Below are 18,883 nucleotides of genomic sequence, written 5' to 3'. Positions count from 1 at the left end.
AACAAGAAGTACGTCTCAGACTCTATGAGCTTCAGTTAGCATGTTAAATGTCAAAGTTCGTGACAGTACAATAAGATAAAGACTGAACAAATACAGGTTGTTAGGAAGGGTTGCTGGGAGCGCGCCTCGGGCCTCAAAAAAAGGAACATGGCAGCGTAGATATGCAAAGTTGCATCTGGACAAAGCAAAAGACTCCTGGAACAGACAAGACCAAAGTGGAAATGTTTGGACCAAATGCAGCAACACACTCGGTCAAAAGCAAACACAGCACATCAGCACAAGAAGCTCATAACAACTGTCAAGCACAGTGGTGGAGGGGAAGGATTCGGGCTTGTTTTGCAGACCCAACCTTGCAGTCATTAAGTCAACCATGACCTCCTCTGTGAAGGCATCTGTCTGACAGCTAAAGCTTGGCTCAAACTGAATCATGCAACAGGACAACAAACCCAAGCATAGCAACAAATCTACAACAGAATGGCTGAAAAAGAAAAGAATCAAAAATACGCCCAGATAACAATTCCTCTATAATGATGTGAGAGACTGATAAAGTCATAATGAGAAAGCAAATTGCTTTAAGTTATTGCTGTAAAATGTGGACCTTTTATTTGTTTGGTTTTTTTAAATGTCCCAGTATGTAAAACCTTGAATTTCAATTCATGTTTTCATTTCAATTGAAGTCATTCCAGTGAATGAATTGCCAAGAATGAAGAAGAAGGACTAATGTTTCCCAGGTAAGAAGCTGTTTTGCAACATGTCGAGGTGGTGAAGGGGAACCTAAACCTTTGTTCAAACGACTGGTAGCAGCTCCCATTTCGAGTGAAACTTTGAAGAATAGGCACATTAATTTTTAACGTTACATACATGCCAGTTACCTTTAGCGCAAGATAAGCATATTTATAGAAACTTTTAGTATGTATCCCACATCGCCAATACAGTTCCAACATTTGTAACAAACCAGACTGCAGGAAGTGATTTTAATTATGCATTAAGAGCACAGACAGACATCGCTTACGCTAACGTGGAAGCGACTTATGCTAAACTTACACTGTTTTTAATAGCCAGGAGGGATTAAAATGATGACTCATTGAATAGAAGACCATTGTCCCACTTCATCTGTGACCTCTGATTCCTTTCCAGCAGTAATAAACTTAGCTTAGCATAGCTTCGATTGTAAATATGACGAAACAGCTAGCTTAGCTGAATGGTTAAAACAGATCTACAAGCACCTTTAAATTAATTTCTGGTGTGGCTTGATTAATGCAGAGAAGTTCTTTTTATTTTCTTTTTTCCCCTTTTTTATTTACTGGGAGTCACATGCTGGAACTTTTCCTCAGCTGACGACAAAGACTTCCTGGAAACCCCACTAATTTGCCTGGCAACCTTGTGACTATGACAACAGCAAAAGTACTAGTTGCTGTTTGTACACTTTGTGTACAATTTGGCCAGGCTAGCTGTTTCCCCTGCTCCTGTTTCTTAGACTACAATAAGCTAATGAGCTACTGGCTGTAGCCTACATACATACAAGCATGAGATTCTCCCAACATGCCGAACAATTTCAATAAATCTCTGAAACTCAAACATCTAAAAGACCAAAAAAACAAACAAAACAAAAAAAGTCCTGAAATGGACAGAAAATTGTCCCCAACTGTCATATTGTCATAGAGCTGATGTTAGAGCCTCTCATGTGTTTGCGTGCTGCGCTAAGTGTTTTTAACCTGGTAGTTTGACTGTGAGAGATGCCTGTGGCAGTAGGGCAGTGGGGCAGGAGGAAAGGATATCTAATGGATCCTTATTCCTGCTCTGTATATATATATACAGTGGGGCAAAAAAGTATTTAGTCAGCCACCGATTGTGCAAGTTCCCCCACTTAAAATGATGACAGAGGTCAGTAATTTGCACCAGAGGTACACTTCAACTGTGAGAGACAGAATGTGAAAAAAAAATCCATGAATCCACATGGTAGGATTTGTAAAGAATTTATTGGTAAATCAGGGTGGAAAATAAGTATTTGGTCACCTCAAACAAGGAAAATCTCTGGCTCTCACAGACCTGTAACGTCTTCTGTAAGAAGCTTTTCTGTCCCCCACTCGTTACCTGTATGAATGGCACCTGTTTGAACTCATCATCTGTATAAAAGACACCTGTCCACAGCCTCAAACAGTCAGACTCCAAACTCCGCCATGGCCAAGACCAAAGAGCTTTCGAAGGACACCAGGAAAAGTATTGTAGACCTGCACCAGACTGGGTAGAGTGAATCTACAATAGGCAAGCAGCTTGGTGTGAAAAAATCAACTGTGGGAGCAATCATCAGAAAATGGAAGACATACAAGACCACTGATAATCTCCCTCGATCTGGGGCTCCACGCAAGATCTCATCCCGTGGGGTCAAAATGATCATGAGAACGGTGAGCAAAGATCCCAGAACCACACGGGGGGACCTGGTGAATGACCTGCAGAGAGCTGGGACCAAAGTAACAAAGGTCACCATCAGTAACACACTACAACGGCAGGGAATCAAATCCCGCAGTGCCAGACGTGTTCCGCTGCTGAAGCCAGTGCATGTCCAGGCCCGTCTGAAGTTTGCCAGAGAGCACATGGATGATACAGCAGAGGATTGGGAGAATGTCATGTGGTCAGATGAAACCAAAGTAGAACTTTTTGGTATAAACTCAACTCGTCGTGTTTGGAGGAAGAAGAATACTGAGTTGCATCCCAAGAACACCATACCTACTGTGAAGCATGGGGGTGGAAACATCATGCTATGGGGCTGTTTTTCTGCCAAGGGGACAGGACGACTGATCCGTGTTAAGGACAGAATGAATGGGGCCATGTATCGTGAGATTTTGAGCCAAAACCTCCTTCCATCAGTGAGAACTTTGAAGATGAAACGAGGCTGGGTCTTCCAACATGACAATGATCCAAAACACACCGCCCGGGCAACAAAGGAGTGGCTCCGTAAGAAGCATTTGAAAGTCCTGGAGTGGCCTAGCCAGTCTCCAGACCTCAACCCCATAGAAAATCTGTGGCGGGAGTTGAAAGTCCGTGTTGCTCGGCGACAGCCCCAAAACATCACTGCTCTCGAGAAGATCTGCATGGAGGAATGGGCCAAAATACCAGCTACTGTGTGTGCAAACCTGGTAAAGACCTATAGTAAACGTTTGACCTCTGTTATTGCCAACAAAGGTTATGTTACAAAGTATTGAGTTGTATTTTTGTTATTGACCAAATACTTATTTTCCACCCTGATTTACGAATAAATTCTTTACAAATCCTACCATGTGGATTCATGGATTGTTTTTTCACATTCTGTCTCTCACAGTTGAAGTGTACCTCTGGTGCAAATTACTGACCTCTGTCATCATTTTAGGTGGGGGAACTTGCACAATCGGTGGCTGACTAAATACTTTTTTGCCCCACTGTATAGCCTACAGCTACAATATGCATGTACATATAACACCGTGGGAATGCCTGGGAAGGGTAACAAAGGTATTACCCCTTCTCCGAATAACGCCTACACTTCCCCGAAGTAAATATGCATTTGCGCATTCAGCACGAAACTAAGTCAAGAAAGGGGAGGATCTCATAGATTTTCACCTCACTTTGAAAGTTTCAGTCAATACACTGAGTCTCAGATGTCTTCTGTCAACATTTTCAGAAGTTATAGCAGAAGAAAGAGAAGGAAACGCAAAATCTTATGACCGCACACACCACTGAAACAGGTATGGAAACCTGTTTGAACCATTTCTCAATTTGTTATGGGAAACACACAGGGTCAGTGCATTTCCTCGGCCATGCAGACGCAGTGAGATCACTGGAAAAGTACAAACGTCACTCACATTAACTAATCTAATCCTAATGATTTTATTAAAGCGCATTATATATAATATCTGATACGTTATCTACACGGTTATGCACTAACAACTAATTATGTTGCATCAGTGCGGTGAAGTCCCTTTGACAGAGAAACATCCTGACTCATATCATTGAACCCTACCTACCCATTATCAAATATCACCCATGGAAAACAGCAATGTGTGAACTTGTCATAGTAAAATACTCCTTTTTTACATCAAGCCACACATTATGAAAACATAAGGTGGGTGTAGTTTGTGTCAACTTTGGGTGTAGAACTGCTGTGTCAGTATGCCCACACAAAAAAGGATCTTGTTTAGGTTGTCCACTGAGTGATTACTGTAAAAATGAAGTAATAGCTCCCTCCTGAAACAGGAGGGAAGTCGTCATGAATGACAGGTCCACATCTGGGAAGCTGAGGCTATTTTTAGACGCTAAACTGAATACAACCAACTAATGCAAGCGACGTAAAAAAAACAAAAAACCTTTCTGCTTATCTTATATTCAGTTTACCTTTATCTTGCACTTCAGAGACTTGCACTCTGACACATTTGGGGAGAGAAAAAAAACATCTCATTTCCTGCCACAAGTAAGATTAGAAGCCTTAAGGTAGCAGGCAGGAGGAAACATGTAGCCTTCAGGTTACAAACTATAAATAATCTGGAAACATCCACCTTTGAACAGTTACACTCTTAGTTGTGATGTTGAACGCTGACTCCCTGAACTGACACTCAGTCAGAAATGGCTGAGAAATCAGCTGGAAACATGGAAAATTAAAATAATAAATAAATGAGGCTAGATGCATGTATGGATTTTTTGTTTCTTGTTTACTTTCATTTTGGGGCTTGCCACTGGCACATCCTTGTATTTAGGCTAAAGAGAGCATTTATCTTATTTTTGTACCACTGCACAGTGGTCAGCAATGCTAGCTCACAGCAAGAAAGTTCCTGGTTCAAACCCCAACCAGGGCACTCTACTGTGCTATCCAAATAAACGATAACTTCTGGCTTCAAAAACTAATGTGACACCTCCTCTATGAGCTCCTTAGAGCAGTGTTTCCCAACCACTGTGCCGCGGCACACAGGTGTACCGTGAGAAACGATCAGGTGTGCCGTGGAAGATTATCTGGTTCCACCTGATTAGTACTCTAAGCCACCAGCGTGAGTAACGGGCTGAACAATTACATTCTCTTCCATTAGAGAGCAGTACAACTACCTGCTCTAATTAAACGGGTCGCCAACTTCCAGTAAAACAGAAGAAGACGAAATTACATAATAGTCATGCTGTGAGACGCAGCGCATAATAGCAATAGATAAATATTGGAAAAGACAAAGTGGTCAGTCTGACCTGAGTCCTGGAGAAGCTTCGGACCCAGATGAAGCCCGAGCATGAGCAGTGGTCAGAAGAAAGCAACAAAGATATACTGGGGATAAACTAACCCGCTAAATGGATGGGAAAATGATCAATATGCTTTTTATGACATTTTAGTCATAAAAAGTCACCACTCTCTCCAACAGAGCCACTGCCTTAGACTAACGTGGCATCAGCTAAATGCGAATAATAAAAATAAAAATAATATATAATAAAAGATGGAAGGTGACATCATTCCTTAGTTTCTGCAGCCTTGAAATGAAAAACTGCGTGTTGTAAAGAGTGGTGGGTCTTACTGTGAAGCTGCACGCTCACTGGCTAATGGGCACCCCCCCCCCCCCCCGAATTATCCTCCATTTTTTGATGCATGGTAGATTTACAAAACACACTTAATTTTTTGTTCAGTATGACCCAAAATGAGGAACTGAGACCTTTAATGCATCATTTAAGTGTTTACAGACGTCAGGACGGAGAGCTGTTTCCCCATCGATTTCTATAGGATCAGAAGGGTTTTGCAGCCACAGCTATCGCCATCTGGTGGCTGGAGCATCATGTTTTATCTCGTCTATAATATCTGGTCCAAGTGAAAGAATATACTGTATGCAGGCTAATTATGGAATGAGAAACTGATAAGTGGTAGGACTGGTAAATTGGTATTTCCAACTTAAAAGAAATTGAATTGCCCAAAAAAATTAAAAACAAGAACAGACTGAAATGGTAACTAACACTGTCGGGAGTCAGAGGCTAATCCACCGACCTCCAGACTCCATTTGCCTACAAAGAATGTCTTCAAGTTAGTAAATTTTTTAAATGAAAGTAGTCACACAGTGCAGGTGATGTGAATAATGCTTTGCAACCAGAAATACGGGCAAAACAACAGCGAGACAAAAAAAAAAATAGAAAGGAAAACTGAGGCTGCAAACACACCCTGGCAACAGGCTGAAATGCCCTGAAACCATTCTAACAAATATAAGGGTGTGTCTTTATGCTAATGAAGGAATCAGGGCAGATCTTGAACAGGTTTGCGTACAGATTATGCATAATAGCTCTCGTGTCTGAAAGGTGCAGAGAGGTGTGTCTTTGAATGCAGGCCAACTGTAACCCTGCTCCAGACGAGTTGGCCATCGACTGGCTTCAGACTCACACTTTGTGTACAGAGAACTCGATGCTTTTCATTAATCAGTGGGAAAGGAAATGCGTGCATTTCCCCAAATTGAAAGCTAAAGCCACAAAAATAGATACTTTCCAGAATTTGCCTTGTTTCGGCTTCTAAATATAGTCCTGCAACTCCAGGATTTTTACATAAAACATGCACTGCACACCAAAACTTCCTCATTGTCATCTTTTTACTGGAAAAAAAAGTAGCCATGCACGTCATCTGTATACCAGACTTTTGGTATTACTGTAAAACAAGTTCAGAAAATTCAAAACACACTGTGTGCTTTTTTTTTTGTTCCCTTTGTGGCCATTCCAAAGTTACCCTGGATGTTTTTTGTTGCATTTAGCAGTTTTTGATGGAAGCAAAAAAAACCATTATCACCTCCATGGCTGCAGTAATTATTGCAGAGCTGTTATGTAAGACCACATCGGTTTCAGCTTGGACTTAATAAACCGGCACCGGTGAGGTTGGAGTTGGTCAGTTACGAAAGTGGGAAAGTTTCATGACTTTCGAGGTGTGAAGCCCCTTGAGGCATTTTACTGACTCAGATAAGTGGTAATTTGCCCACACGCAGACAGAGGGCAATGTACAGCGTCAGTGGTTGGTGTCCATGGGAACCAGCGGTAAACACAGGGCCCGTGGAGACGAGAGCGCTTGCATAGCTTCACCAAAAAAAAAAAAAAGGCAGCTTTCATAAACGTAAAGTGGAAGTCCCGGCATTTCTCACACACGGTGAATGTGTGACCATATATACACAAAAGCACACAATCACGGCAACAGGAAGAAAACATAGAGGTCTGCAAGAACAGTTTGTCCACAGATTCCTCATTCTGATACTTGGCAGCGGTTAAAGTATGTCTGGAATTTCTAAAGGACACAGAAAAAGCCGTGCATGCTTGCAGCGGTGACGTTTTTCTGATGTGACGCACTCTCACACACACAGGGATACAGCAGGCTTCTAGATAGTGACATCACAGACCCTCCTCCGGGTGTGTGTGCTTTCTTTGCAATCTCTACTGAGAATCGCCCCACAGAGGCGTGAAAGCTTCGCTGCGCTTGGATACTGTTGCTATGTTTTCACCAAGCCTACCTTTTACAATGCAAACAGAAGTGATCCTGGGATTTTTTTCATGTGAAATGTCAGGAGAGCACATACAGGTAGCTCTGTCACGCACCTTTCTACCTTGTTGTGTAACAGAAAGGAATTTCCTTTAAAAAAAAAAGATCCCAAGCAAGATCAAACCAAGAAAACTTCCTAAAATTCCTCCCAAAAATCTCAGCAGAGTTTTCTGCATGAGTTAACACAGTGTTTTCCAGGAGCTCATGGTGTGAGGCATGTGCAATGCTGAATGGGCAAGTCCAGAACATCCTATTGTGGAACATGCAGTGTTGCTTTCATAAGGGAGTCTCCATGAGGAAACTTTAGAATCTTCCCCCCAGAATCTCTGTCTGCATAACTTCACTTTGTAGCGTAAACCGAAATCTGTCCCAGTTAAACAACATGAGAAGATTTTTCACGTCTCTAAATGTGATGTGTGATCATAACTGTGCTATTTTGATTATGGAAGAGAAACATTAAGGTTTGATTATATCCATCAGGCGAGCTCCAAGTCTCCATAGACTCTAATGTTAAAGTGCTCAACTTTACGTGTTTACAGGACACATAAACAAGTAAATAAAATATAGTTTTGAGTTCTGCAGTTATTTTCTGCCTTCGTGACAACTGTAACTGAAACGAATCCAACCTTTAATATTTTTATGTTTTAGTTTTGGACAGTGAAACGTTGGTAATTTTTGAGCGTGCAACTCGGGACTAAATGACAGGTGTCTAGGTATGGATTCAATGTATGGAAGACCATATATAAAAAGGTCCAGCTTTTAATACAGTCTTTGTATTTCGTGCCAAAGTCCTAAATCTTTAATAATATAATAGTAATAATAATAAATATTTGAGCTGTACATTTGAACGTATAGCAGGCTGCACGTGATATTGATTTGGCTCTTTGTACTTTGCACCAATATTAGGTTTGTCTGTTACTGAGAATTACAACCACAGAATATTTATAGGCTTCACGCTGAGGTTAACTGCGAAGAGCCCGTGATATGCGTAATTTTTGAAACACAGGAAATTTGGATGTCTGTCTATTTAAAAAAGTATTTAGATTTGGTTGAAAGCATAGGAAGGAAAGTATGCAGTGCTACTTTGGTTAGCCACTTGAAACAGATAATTTCCCCAGTGCAGTAGGGAATTCTTCAAGAGCCAGTCAGGGGCTGTCTCCCTATCATTCATGCCAATCATGTCTCATTCACTGAAATTAAATCTATGTCCCCTAACCTACATCACAGGTGAAAAAAGGTGTCTAATAGGAAACTACAAGTTTTCAGTCTGAGTCTTTTGGGGGGGATTTTTCTCACAAAAGCACAGGCCCGATGTGATTTCCCTTGCTAAGATAAGTCAATTGGAAATCCCCACTTAGGCGCCGCCCCGGCAGACGCGCACACAAAACCCAGCGCGCCCTCCCTCAGTAGCACAACTTTGCTCTCGCCCTCTGAAACAGACGGAGCTTTTGCTTATAGGAGAAAGGAAAGCCAGCATGTACAGAGTTTCTAACCACAACCAAATGGATTATAACTTGGACAACATGGAGCCCAAACACGGGAAAATGCTGCCTTGCCAAGAGGACCGTTTTGACAGCGGTGTGGATTCGCTTAAGGAAGACGAACTGGCGAACGACTTCGAGGAGCTAAGATTGCCGAGCGAGGATCACTCGCAGGAATACGAGCCTTGGAGAACTGTGGTGACCGAAGACGGTGACACGTAAGTGGATTATTATTGTTTTTAAAAAAAAATCAATGTATTTATTTAGTATGAACATGTATATGTGTGTGTGCGTCGATTAGTCGAACTTTAATTGCGCATTTGCAAAATTCCGCTTTGTGCGTAAATTGAAATCGGCTTTTGCACCAGAGCGCAGGATCGGTGCACATGAAAGATCTGAAAAGCTGCACAGAAATATCGGAAAAGTTGCATGGAAACAACATCTTTTAAAGGTCTTAAAAATACTTTGTGCGCATGTGTTGGCAGCGCAGTGCATAGTCGTGTGTGTGTGTGCGTGTGTTGGCTGAGCGTGCAGTCTGGGCGGTGCTAAAGTCCGCTCTGCGCGTTCAGGAAAGTCCCTGGCCTGCTGCCAGTAACTGATAAAGCATCAGATGTGTCAAGCCACAACTGGTGGAAATAACCCGACAAAACTCCATTCTTGCGAAACGCTCCACTGCTCAGGCTTTGTTCTCTCATATTTGACTGGAACCACTTCCTCTGTGCGTAATTTTTCTTTGAAGGGCTCTATTTTAACTCCCCTCTCTTTTTCTGTCCTCCCCACACAGGCTGCTCCATTTGGCCGTCATTCACGAAGCCACCGAACATGCCGTCCAGATGATTAAACTGTCTCATAATCACCCGTTCCTCAATGTGCAGAACCACCAGAGACAGGTAATAAGCGGCACTGTGCCAGATCCACGAATCCCTTCCGAAACCTGCACACTTTGCAGTCAGGTTAACATATGTTTCTGTTGTGTCCCACACAGACTGCCCTCCACCTGGCAGTGATCACAGAGCAGGCCCACTTGGTGGACAGACTCCTGAAGGCCGGCGCTGACCCGCTGCTGGCCGACGACAGCGGAAACACAGCCCTCCACATCGCCTGTAAAAAGGGCTCCCTGGCCTGCTTTGGCGTCATCACCCAGAACTGCCAACGTCACCTCACCTCCATTGTGTCTTTCCCCAACTACAGTGGTAAGCATCGAGTTCAAATAGCGCCCTAAGAAACAAACACACTCTTATGTTTCACTTACACAGCTGTTGAAGTGTGTGTAACTGAGTTTGCTCTACTTCCTTCCCTCTCCATAGGACATAACTGTCTCCACTTGGCATCCATCAATGGCTACATTTCTCTGGTGGAAAGCCTCGTTCGGCTTGGTGCAGACATCAATGCACAGGTAGGTGTCTCTAACACGGAAGCCATTTGGATTATTTTATGATTATTATGATTATTATTCTTATTCACACACGTGCAGAAACTTGACCTCGTGTTTCTGTTGCTTCCTGCAGGAACAGTGCAGTGGACGGACGGCGCTCCACCTGGCCGTTGACCTCCAGAACCCCACACTAGTCTGTCGCCTCCTCGACCTCGGTGCAGACGTCAACTGCCTGAACTACGGTGGCTTCGCCCCGTACCACCTCACCTACGGGCGGCAGAACGAGGAGATCCGCTGCCAGCTGTATGAGAGAACGGCACAGGAGCTCAGGGAGCTGCCTGAAAGCGAATCGGACGACAGCGACATGGAGGATCTGGACCTGTCAGAAGACGAGGTCAGTATCTGCTCAGCTTTGAATATCACACTGAGATCCGATGGAGTCAAAACACTTTAAGGCGTGAATCTATAACATTTTTTTTCTTCTCTACAGCTCTATGATGACATAAAGTTTGGAAAGTAACAAGAACAGCCTGTCCACTGGTGATGTAAAGCTGCTACTGGGTTAGTCGAAACCACGGCTCCCAAACGGGGGGACAGCTCAACCCACGTCCCTCCCTCTCCACCCTCCGTACCCTCTACCGTCCAAGTCCAGAGGTGCTGGTCCTGGGATCACGAATGAGTATGAAGGTGGCGCCCAGTCTGGTCGGGATCGCTGAATGATCCGTACCAAAAGACCCCACACCAAAGCAAGACCATGACTTCTGTATGGTCCTGATGTTACTGTAATAACTGTACAAAATAATGTGTATATACCAGAACAGACGAGTGTAATATTTTGTAAATACAGAGACTATTTTTGTACATGTGTGTGAATTTTAAACACTATATAAAGAAAAATAAAAGGAGTTTATGAACATGAACTGCTTTGAGCGGCTGCTGTGCGTTTCCTTCCTCATGACGATGATGACTTTGTCTTGGCCTTTCCACGCTGTAATACGAGCATCATTTCTCACTTATAGTGATGAAGCACAGTCACCAACCAGACTTGTGAAAGAGAGAGACACACACATAAAAAACCCCAAAAAGATCACACTCAGCCGCTTGGAACAGTCTGGGATTTCCTTTTGTTGGGCGAGGTCACAGGGTCTCTGAGTCACCGCGCTGAAAGTCCCTGGGCGGCATAAGAGGAACATGATGTGCTTGAATATTCCACCCTCCCCTGGAATGGCTGTGAGTGGCAGCTAGGAACTGGCGCTACTGGGTAGAAATACCAAGGAGGAAATGATTTACAAATATGGGCGAGCATTCCAGAGAGCTCAGTGACCCTTTCTTTTTCTTTTTCGCCGTGTCATTAGGACCAGGAGACTTTCTTTGCTTTACAAGGAAGTCCAGGCTGTCCCTGTCAGCCGACACATGCAGGTACTTAGGAATTTTTCAGAAAGGAATTATCTGAAGCAACCGAAATGAATTTCCCAGTAAAGTTATCCTTGAAGCAACGCTCGAATGCCCCAGAATGACTCGGTTACACAATTGTGTTTGCTGTATCCTCTCTGGCTTGTAAACATTAACTATTACAGTAGGATGGGGATTTTTTGTTTCCAGTGATTACAGAACTTGTCAAGGACAGCGGAAGTTTCAGACAGAATATCAGCCTGGAAATTTGGTCGAGTAACTGACTTAAGATTCCTCTTTGATTAGAAGAAGAAGACGTGAAGACTTATACTCTGGTTAAAAGAAACTGGTGTGTTGCAAAGAATTCCAATATGGAAGGGGGATTTTTTTAGAAGCCACTCACAATGACACACTGAGGTCACATCGCCATCATTTCTGCTCATGTGGATGACAAAGAGAGCTGAGAAAGACAAGTCCCCCCCTTTTTCTGAATTATAAAGTTTCCCCTCGCAAAGAGAAACTATTTGTGTTGTGTGACATTTCCGGAAAGTTAAAGTATTCTATTTCTGACATGTGCGTAGAAAAAAAAAAAAAGCCAAAAAAAGTAGAGAAAACAAGGTCAAATCAAGTCTGCATCACCGAGTTTGTAGTAGAATAACCTCTCCGCAGCACCTTTGTAAGTCATGTGATTTTTGTGCACCAAGAGCCACAACAGGAAGCTCAAAAGTAGAAGCTCTGCATGTTCCCACAAACAGTTTCCCCTGCTGCTAAACACAGACGGTAAAAGGTTTCAGTTGACAAGCAGAGGACCTAAAAAGAAATGATAAAAAATGCAAACAGCCCATTTATAATAGTTTTACTCAAAAAACCTCTTTTTATTGTTGAATGAAACAGTGGGGTAAATGTACAGCAAACAAAGATAACACGAGCCTCCAATCTGGGAACTGCATTTCCCATCATGCTCTAACTAAATCCAACAGGCGACGCCGCTCTGCTCGCTCAGTCCCGCTCGGCGAGGGACATTAGGTGGGTGTCCACTTCAGTCTCTGCGAGGATCCTGCAGGACAAAAATGAGATGAAGATAAAGACTCCAAAATCTAACTCGTTTTTAAAGTGAACATTTTATGCTCACTTTCAGCTCCATATCTTTATTCTTGGCCTCTACCAGGGTGGCTTTGCATGATTCACAGTCGAATATAAGCCGTACTTATCATATAGTTAGCTCTTGTGGAGCCTCTTTGTTTATCTTGACTCTACCTTTAAACAACTTTCTTCTGATTGGCTAACTCTAGTAAGTGGAAGGTTTGAACAGTAGGTGGGTGGGGCCTCTGCGCTCTTAATGACCATACATGGGCTAAGTTTAAGAAAAAAAGGGTCTCTAACAAAGCACTGTGAGCACACAGGGATGTTCCCATTAGGGTCAATTGCTCGTGTGGCGTCCCATATTTAGGCATCCACCATAGCAACAGTAAATGAGATGAAAAGCACAATATGTCCCTATGAAGTCATATTTCACTTAATGCCAAACACCTGTAGCACATGATGTCTTAAATTCAAATATTTTTAAGTACTTCAGCATTTCAAATACTGTACGAAGGTCTCGTCGCTGTGTGTTTTACTATGGAAATGTGAAATTGCTGCAGCAATTTGTTTAACCATGTGCAAACATTCATGGAAATAAAGTGCATAAGGCAAACACATGGTTTGCACAATTTAAATAAAAGTCAATATTTGGAAGATCTTCAGCACAGCCTGAACACTCAGGCAGCTTTCATGCAGTTTCTTTAAGTTGTTTTCAGGAGCAGTTCTGCAGGCTTCATGGAGGACATTCAAAGCTCTTCTTTGGAGGTTTCTGCCTTTTGTTCTGTTCTGTGTCAGGATGATCCCACACTGCTTTAATAATGCTGAGGTCCGCCTCTGGCGAGGCCAATGCATGACTGATGGTGCTCCACTGTGTCTATTTATGTCCAGGTATCCTTTAATTGCACTGGCAGTGTTTTTGAAACAAGCCATTGTCAATCAGATGTTCTCCAGATAGTACTGCATGATGGACAATCTGATGATGCTCTTCTGTGTTCACAATTCCATCAATTTTGACAAGATCTCCAACAATACTGCCCCAAACCAGGACACAGCCTCCACCGTGTTTTACAGGTGGCTGCAGACACTCACTCTCTCCTGACCTGCTCTGTAAATAGTGACGACAATTTGGGCAAAAATTGTCACAGGACCAGAGACATCTTGCAGGTCTGAATTTCTTCTCAGTTTTTAATGACATAACTTTAAGATGCTGTTCATCTGCTGCAGATAGGCCTCTTTGGGAATCACCTTGTTGGTGCAAATATACTATTTCAAATAAACCTAACTGTGTGCTCTAATGACTCATAGTGCTCAAAGGAATACAACAGAGTTGTGCTGCTGAACTTTTACCTGAACTTGGGATCCTGTGTTGTTATGACGCCCACCTCTAGCTCAGAGGGCTTGAAGTCAATGGAGAGAACAGTTGACAGGCAAGAGATTGCCGTCTGAAGGGGAAAAAAGGAGGGTTGGGGAAAAAAGGTAAGTTGGTGATATTTTCATTCTTAGAATGTTGGATGCCTGGAAACCACCACCGCAAAGGCACACACTTTACTTTCACATTGGTGTTTGTTCCGTATGAACCTTTGCTACACCAGCAAAAGAAAATATTTTATGATACCTCGATCGTTTGTTCAAAGGTCCAATCCAGTTTCTTTTTCACTTTCTTCTCCAGGAAGCTGGTGGCTTCTGTCTGCTTCACGCCGGCGGCCGTGGCCTTGAAACCACAATAGTAGCCTGCTGGGTCGCATTTGTACACCTGAGGGCCGTACTCTTCATCTATGCCGATCACGATCATACCTGCGTGTTAGCATGCATTTAGAAAGGGCGCTCAAACGACATGAAGTGCTACGTGGAGAATCAGCAATGTGAATGTGAATGCGCAATACTCACAGCAGCCCAGTGGTCGCATCTCAGCGTTCTGCGTGTAGACTTGTGAGATATCAGCAATCCTCTTACACAACATGTCCACTGGAATCTCATAACCGTACTTGTACTGCCAGTTGGCTGCTTCATATCGAGCTCGCTGGACTTGGGACCTGCTATCAGCTGTAACACATTAAATGATGCGTAAGATGGACCAGAAAAAAAAATAAAGGTCAATTTCTTTTCCCAAAGAAGCCAATAAATGTGACACTTCCAGTCTCTAACATCACACTTATGTAAGAAAGTTGTTCTTGCTGCAAAAGAAATGATTACTTGGAAAGAGGAAGTGTCAGCTGCCGTAAGAGCTCGGACTGAGAAGAAAGGCTCGCCAAGTTTAACTCAGAAAAGTACCCTGATGCTTTCCCCCCTTTTATGTATCAAAAACCAGCCTTTGTCTAAACAGCTGTTTCTGTATATTTGAAAGACAAAATGGATTTGGGTGTTTTAATGTTCAATTTTTATGTAACAATAGTAGATTTGATACAATTTTACACATTTTGAGCCTTTTTCTTACCTGTCATCCCAGACATTACACATCCAATATTATCTGTTATTCTGAAAAGGTGGGTCACTGTGGAGGCATCCAGAAGCTTGTCCTGTACAGGAGGAAAGCATGAACATGTAAAGGAACAGAACTGTGAAACTGACAAATTACTCAGTGTATTACATAACTTATCAAACATTTAGTGTAAATATAATCAGTAACAATCAGGTTTGAACTTTTTAGAATTACGTGAGAAAATAAACACAACAAGGAGCAAGCTGCTGGAGAGACAAACGAAGCAAATTAGCAGTTCGACTTGGGGAAAAAAGCATTCTGTCAAAAAAATGTGACATTTTTCATTTTATTTAAAACCTGTAAAAATCTCCTTAAATCTACACTGGGATGTGCCGTGTAAAACACAGCCTCTTAAATTCCCCTCAGAGTTTAGGTTTCTCTCTCACAGGCTGGACTGTAACCCGTTTGTTTGTTTGTCCCCAACTACACCAGTTGTGCCTGAAACATTTTGCCAGTGCACAAACTGTTTCCATCGGATGAACAGGATATCGCGCTGAGCCGTGAAAGCTGGGCAGACGTGCTGGTAACTACAGGTCAGCTTGCAGAAGGCCTCTAATCGCTTCGAAATGATTACATCATGAACTAAATTAACTCTTATTTCCAGGTCACTTATTGCCATTAAGCACTGCAGCTTTCATCACACTAACATGCTGTGAGCAATCATTCACAGCTCAACATAAGGGAAACTGGAAGTTTCTATTGTGGTTCTGGTGTTGGACTTGAATCAGCTATTTTAAACCTCTGTGACGAGCCAACCCGAATTACTTGTTGAGCTTAATTGGACTGCCAATCAGGAGCTCTGGGCGCTTTGGTCCAGTACTAATTCTGAAAAAGTTGTTTTTGTTTGTTTGTTTGTTTTACGGCCATCTGTGTTCTCAATTGTTACCCGGGCTAAATGCAAATTGTAAAGTACAAATTCCACTGCTAGGTCTAATGGTTAATTGGTCTTAGATTAGAATTAGGATTAGAAATGAGTACATAAGCTCAGGTTTAGCAGGTTGGAGACGAACATAGAGAGCTGAGGCTGAGAATGTTTGGACATGTGCTGATGAACGAGAGTGGATATACTGGACAAAGGATGCTGAAGCTGGAGCTGCCAGGCAGGAGGAAAAGGGGAAGACCACAGAGAAGGAGGACATGCAGAGAGTCGGTGTGACAGAGGATGCTGGGCATAGGGTGAAATGGAGGCAGATGATCTGCTGTGGCGACTCCTGATTGGTGCAGGTTTTAACGGTTAGTTCTTAGGATGCACAGATATACCAGCCAAACATCTGTGGCATTTACACATGGTAGATGCTGATGTTTACCTGCTGTGTGACATCAACTTTGTGCTGGGTAAATGTTTAAAGATTGGGCGACGAAGAGCCTTAGGAACAGTTCAACTACTTGGACCATATTTTCGTGCAAAGAGAGTCACTTTCCACATTATCCCAGAATTATGAATATGAGACGGTTTTGGGAGCCTGGGTATACCGTTGACAGGTTGTTAGTCTGTCATGGGGTCACCGCAGAAAGACAAACAAGCATTCACACTTACTCTCACAACCAAGGCCAAATTAGAATCACCAACTAACCTAACGCATGCTGGTCTCTGAACTGTGGGAGGAAGCTGGAGTAACAGGAGAAAAGCCACACAACCTCAGCACAGAAAGCAGTAGAAGCAGCATGTATGGATGGAGGGACGGTTGCATTATTTATTCATTTGTTTCTAACTACTACTCCAAATTTCAGAACATCTATAGCCCTTCTCGTAACACTGCTACTGTTATGGCTGTAAGAAAATAACAACAAACAATCTGACATCAACTCACCGGTACTTTTTTCTGTGTTACAACAACTGCACAATCCTTTCCCCTGACTGCTACTGACGTGAGCCCACCTTGGTTTATGGCCTTGAAAGCATATTCTGCAAAAGAAAAACAAAGAGGGTGTCTTTAAGCACACGTTTGCTTGACAATGGCTACGAGCATTAGGATTCGTGGTTAACAGTCACAGAGAGCTGTTTTGTTCAGCTGGAAAATTGGGGCCACAAGTGAAGAACTATTATCAGATGTCATCTGGTTGAGCAGCTGACAGCGAATTATGTACCAATTCTGTGTAGTCTGGCTTCAAACATTACATCCAAAGCAGTAGTAGTAAAATAGTGTCATTTAAAACCCTTCACTTTGAGTAAATTTGCAAACCTTTGACTTGATTTTAACTGTTGCTGCAGGTGCTCGGGCATCTGTAGAATGACTGCTGATTAGAAGACAGCAACAAAATTCATGGCCATGTTCAGTTCAGCTTTATTAGAGGAAAAACCGCTAATTTACAATATTAAATGTTATCTTGTCTCTTTCAATCCATCCAACTAGCAGCTCTCAGACAAAATAATATTCCTGTGACTAAGAAAAATTGCAAAAAAGCTAAATGTAGTGCAGTCACAAAAAATACTTTATTTAGCCAATATATTTAACTGAATAACACGTTGATTCATTCAGCAATGAATCAGCTTGCTTGGCTGCAATGCTAACTATGCTAACTAGCCTAACAGCCAGCTAGCTATTTTGATCCCCTGTGTTTAGTTTGATAGTAGCGTCGTAAAAGGAGCCCCATAATAACAACTCGCACAGGATTAGTAAGACTGTGGTGGTCACATATCATACTACTTTCGATTTGGCGGGTCGCTTTTAATTAACTATAACCTCGGCTAAGCGAACCATGACAGAGCATTTAGCTAGCTAGCAAACAAGTAAGCCAGCGAACCGGCTTTTTATGTAAACAGATCCCCATACTGACCGACTTGATAGAGTCTGCCCTCAGGAGAGAAGATGGTAATGTGTCGATCAAACCCTGCACTCGAGCCTCGGGACATTTTACAAGGATAAGTTGGCCGAGAAGTTCGTCCAAATGAATTTGCAAGCAGACTTCACTTGATGCACACTATTTCTACCCGGAACTGAACTGAAGGGACGTGAACTTCATCCGGTGACAAAGGCTTGCTTCGTTTCTATGGTGATAAAACCAAGGGTCCTACTGATGTTTGTGGTTTCTGGTAAAGGAAAAATGTACAATAACACAATAACATGTGGTCAAACCTGTCCTTACTTTATATGACATACGATCTTTTAAGCCTTCACAAAGAAATATAAGCTCGTTTTCCAGTTTGTTACATTTACTCATCATGTCCACTTATCAGCTATTTTGCAGTGAAGAGAGCATTTCTCCAAGTATTATCCATCAGTCTTGTCTCCCCACTACATTCTTTTAATTGTCATCTCTTTAAATGTTTTATTATTTCAGATTACAAGCCTATTGTGTCTTTATAGACTGCTCTATGAGCACAAGTTTTAACTTGCCATCAGAAATTGAAGTGGTTATAAGTAGCTACACCTCAGCTTCACCATAAAAATGCTATTTACATTTGATCTTGCATTACACAAAAATGCATTAGTAAATATATTTTACTGTCATGATGTTGAATAATGCAAATTTACAACTGAGGCTGCGCAATTGGTGTAGCTCTAAACATTTTTATTGTTACAAAATTTCCCATATGGAAAAGAAATAGTAAAAACGTATATGATTTACTC

At 42.3% G+C, this 18,883-nt stretch overlaps 2 protein-coding genes across 2 annotated transcripts; one reads left to right on the top strand and one right to left on the bottom strand.

Annotated features, from left to right (window-relative positions):
• Positions 1-8,891: 8,891 nt before the first annotated feature.
• Positions 8,892-11,277, top strand: LOC309689664 (NF-kappa-B inhibitor alpha-like). Its single transcript, XM_082506228.1, has 6 exons — positions 8,892-9,200; positions 9,767-9,872; positions 9,968-10,175; positions 10,290-10,378; positions 10,491-10,751; positions 10,848-11,277. Exons 1-6 carry the CDS (start codon positions 8,977-8,979, stop codon positions 10,875-10,877), a joined length of 918 nt encoding a protein of 305 aa, XP_082362354.1. The 5' UTR covers positions 8,892-8,976; the 3' UTR covers positions 10,878-11,277.
• A 1,316-nt stretch (positions 11,278-12,593) lies between these two features.
• LOC309689963 (proteasome subunit alpha type-6) lies at positions 12,594-18,269 on the bottom strand. The gene is made up of 7 exons (XM_082506707.1): positions 18,090-18,269; positions 17,123-17,217; positions 15,267-15,348; positions 14,720-14,875; positions 14,448-14,626; positions 14,180-14,274; positions 12,594-12,806 (listed from the first exon to the last, which is right to left on the bottom strand). The coding sequence occupies exons 1-7, from the start codon at positions 18,163-18,165 to the stop codon at positions 12,749-12,751; spliced, it is 741 nt and encodes a 246-aa protein (XP_082362833.1). The 5' UTR covers positions 18,166-18,269; the 3' UTR covers positions 12,594-12,748.
• Between the last annotated feature and the right edge of the window lie 614 nt (positions 18,270-18,883).

The sequence above is a fragment of the Aulonocara stuartgranti genome, assembly GCF_965226115.1.
Source record: "Aulonocara stuartgranti genome assembly, chromosome: 15".
Taxonomy (NCBI): Eukaryota; Metazoa; Chordata; class Actinopteri; order Cichliformes; family Cichlidae; genus Aulonocara; species Aulonocara stuartgranti.
Note: the sequence above shows the minus strand (reverse complement) of the source record. Positions and strands in the feature narration are given on the sequence as shown.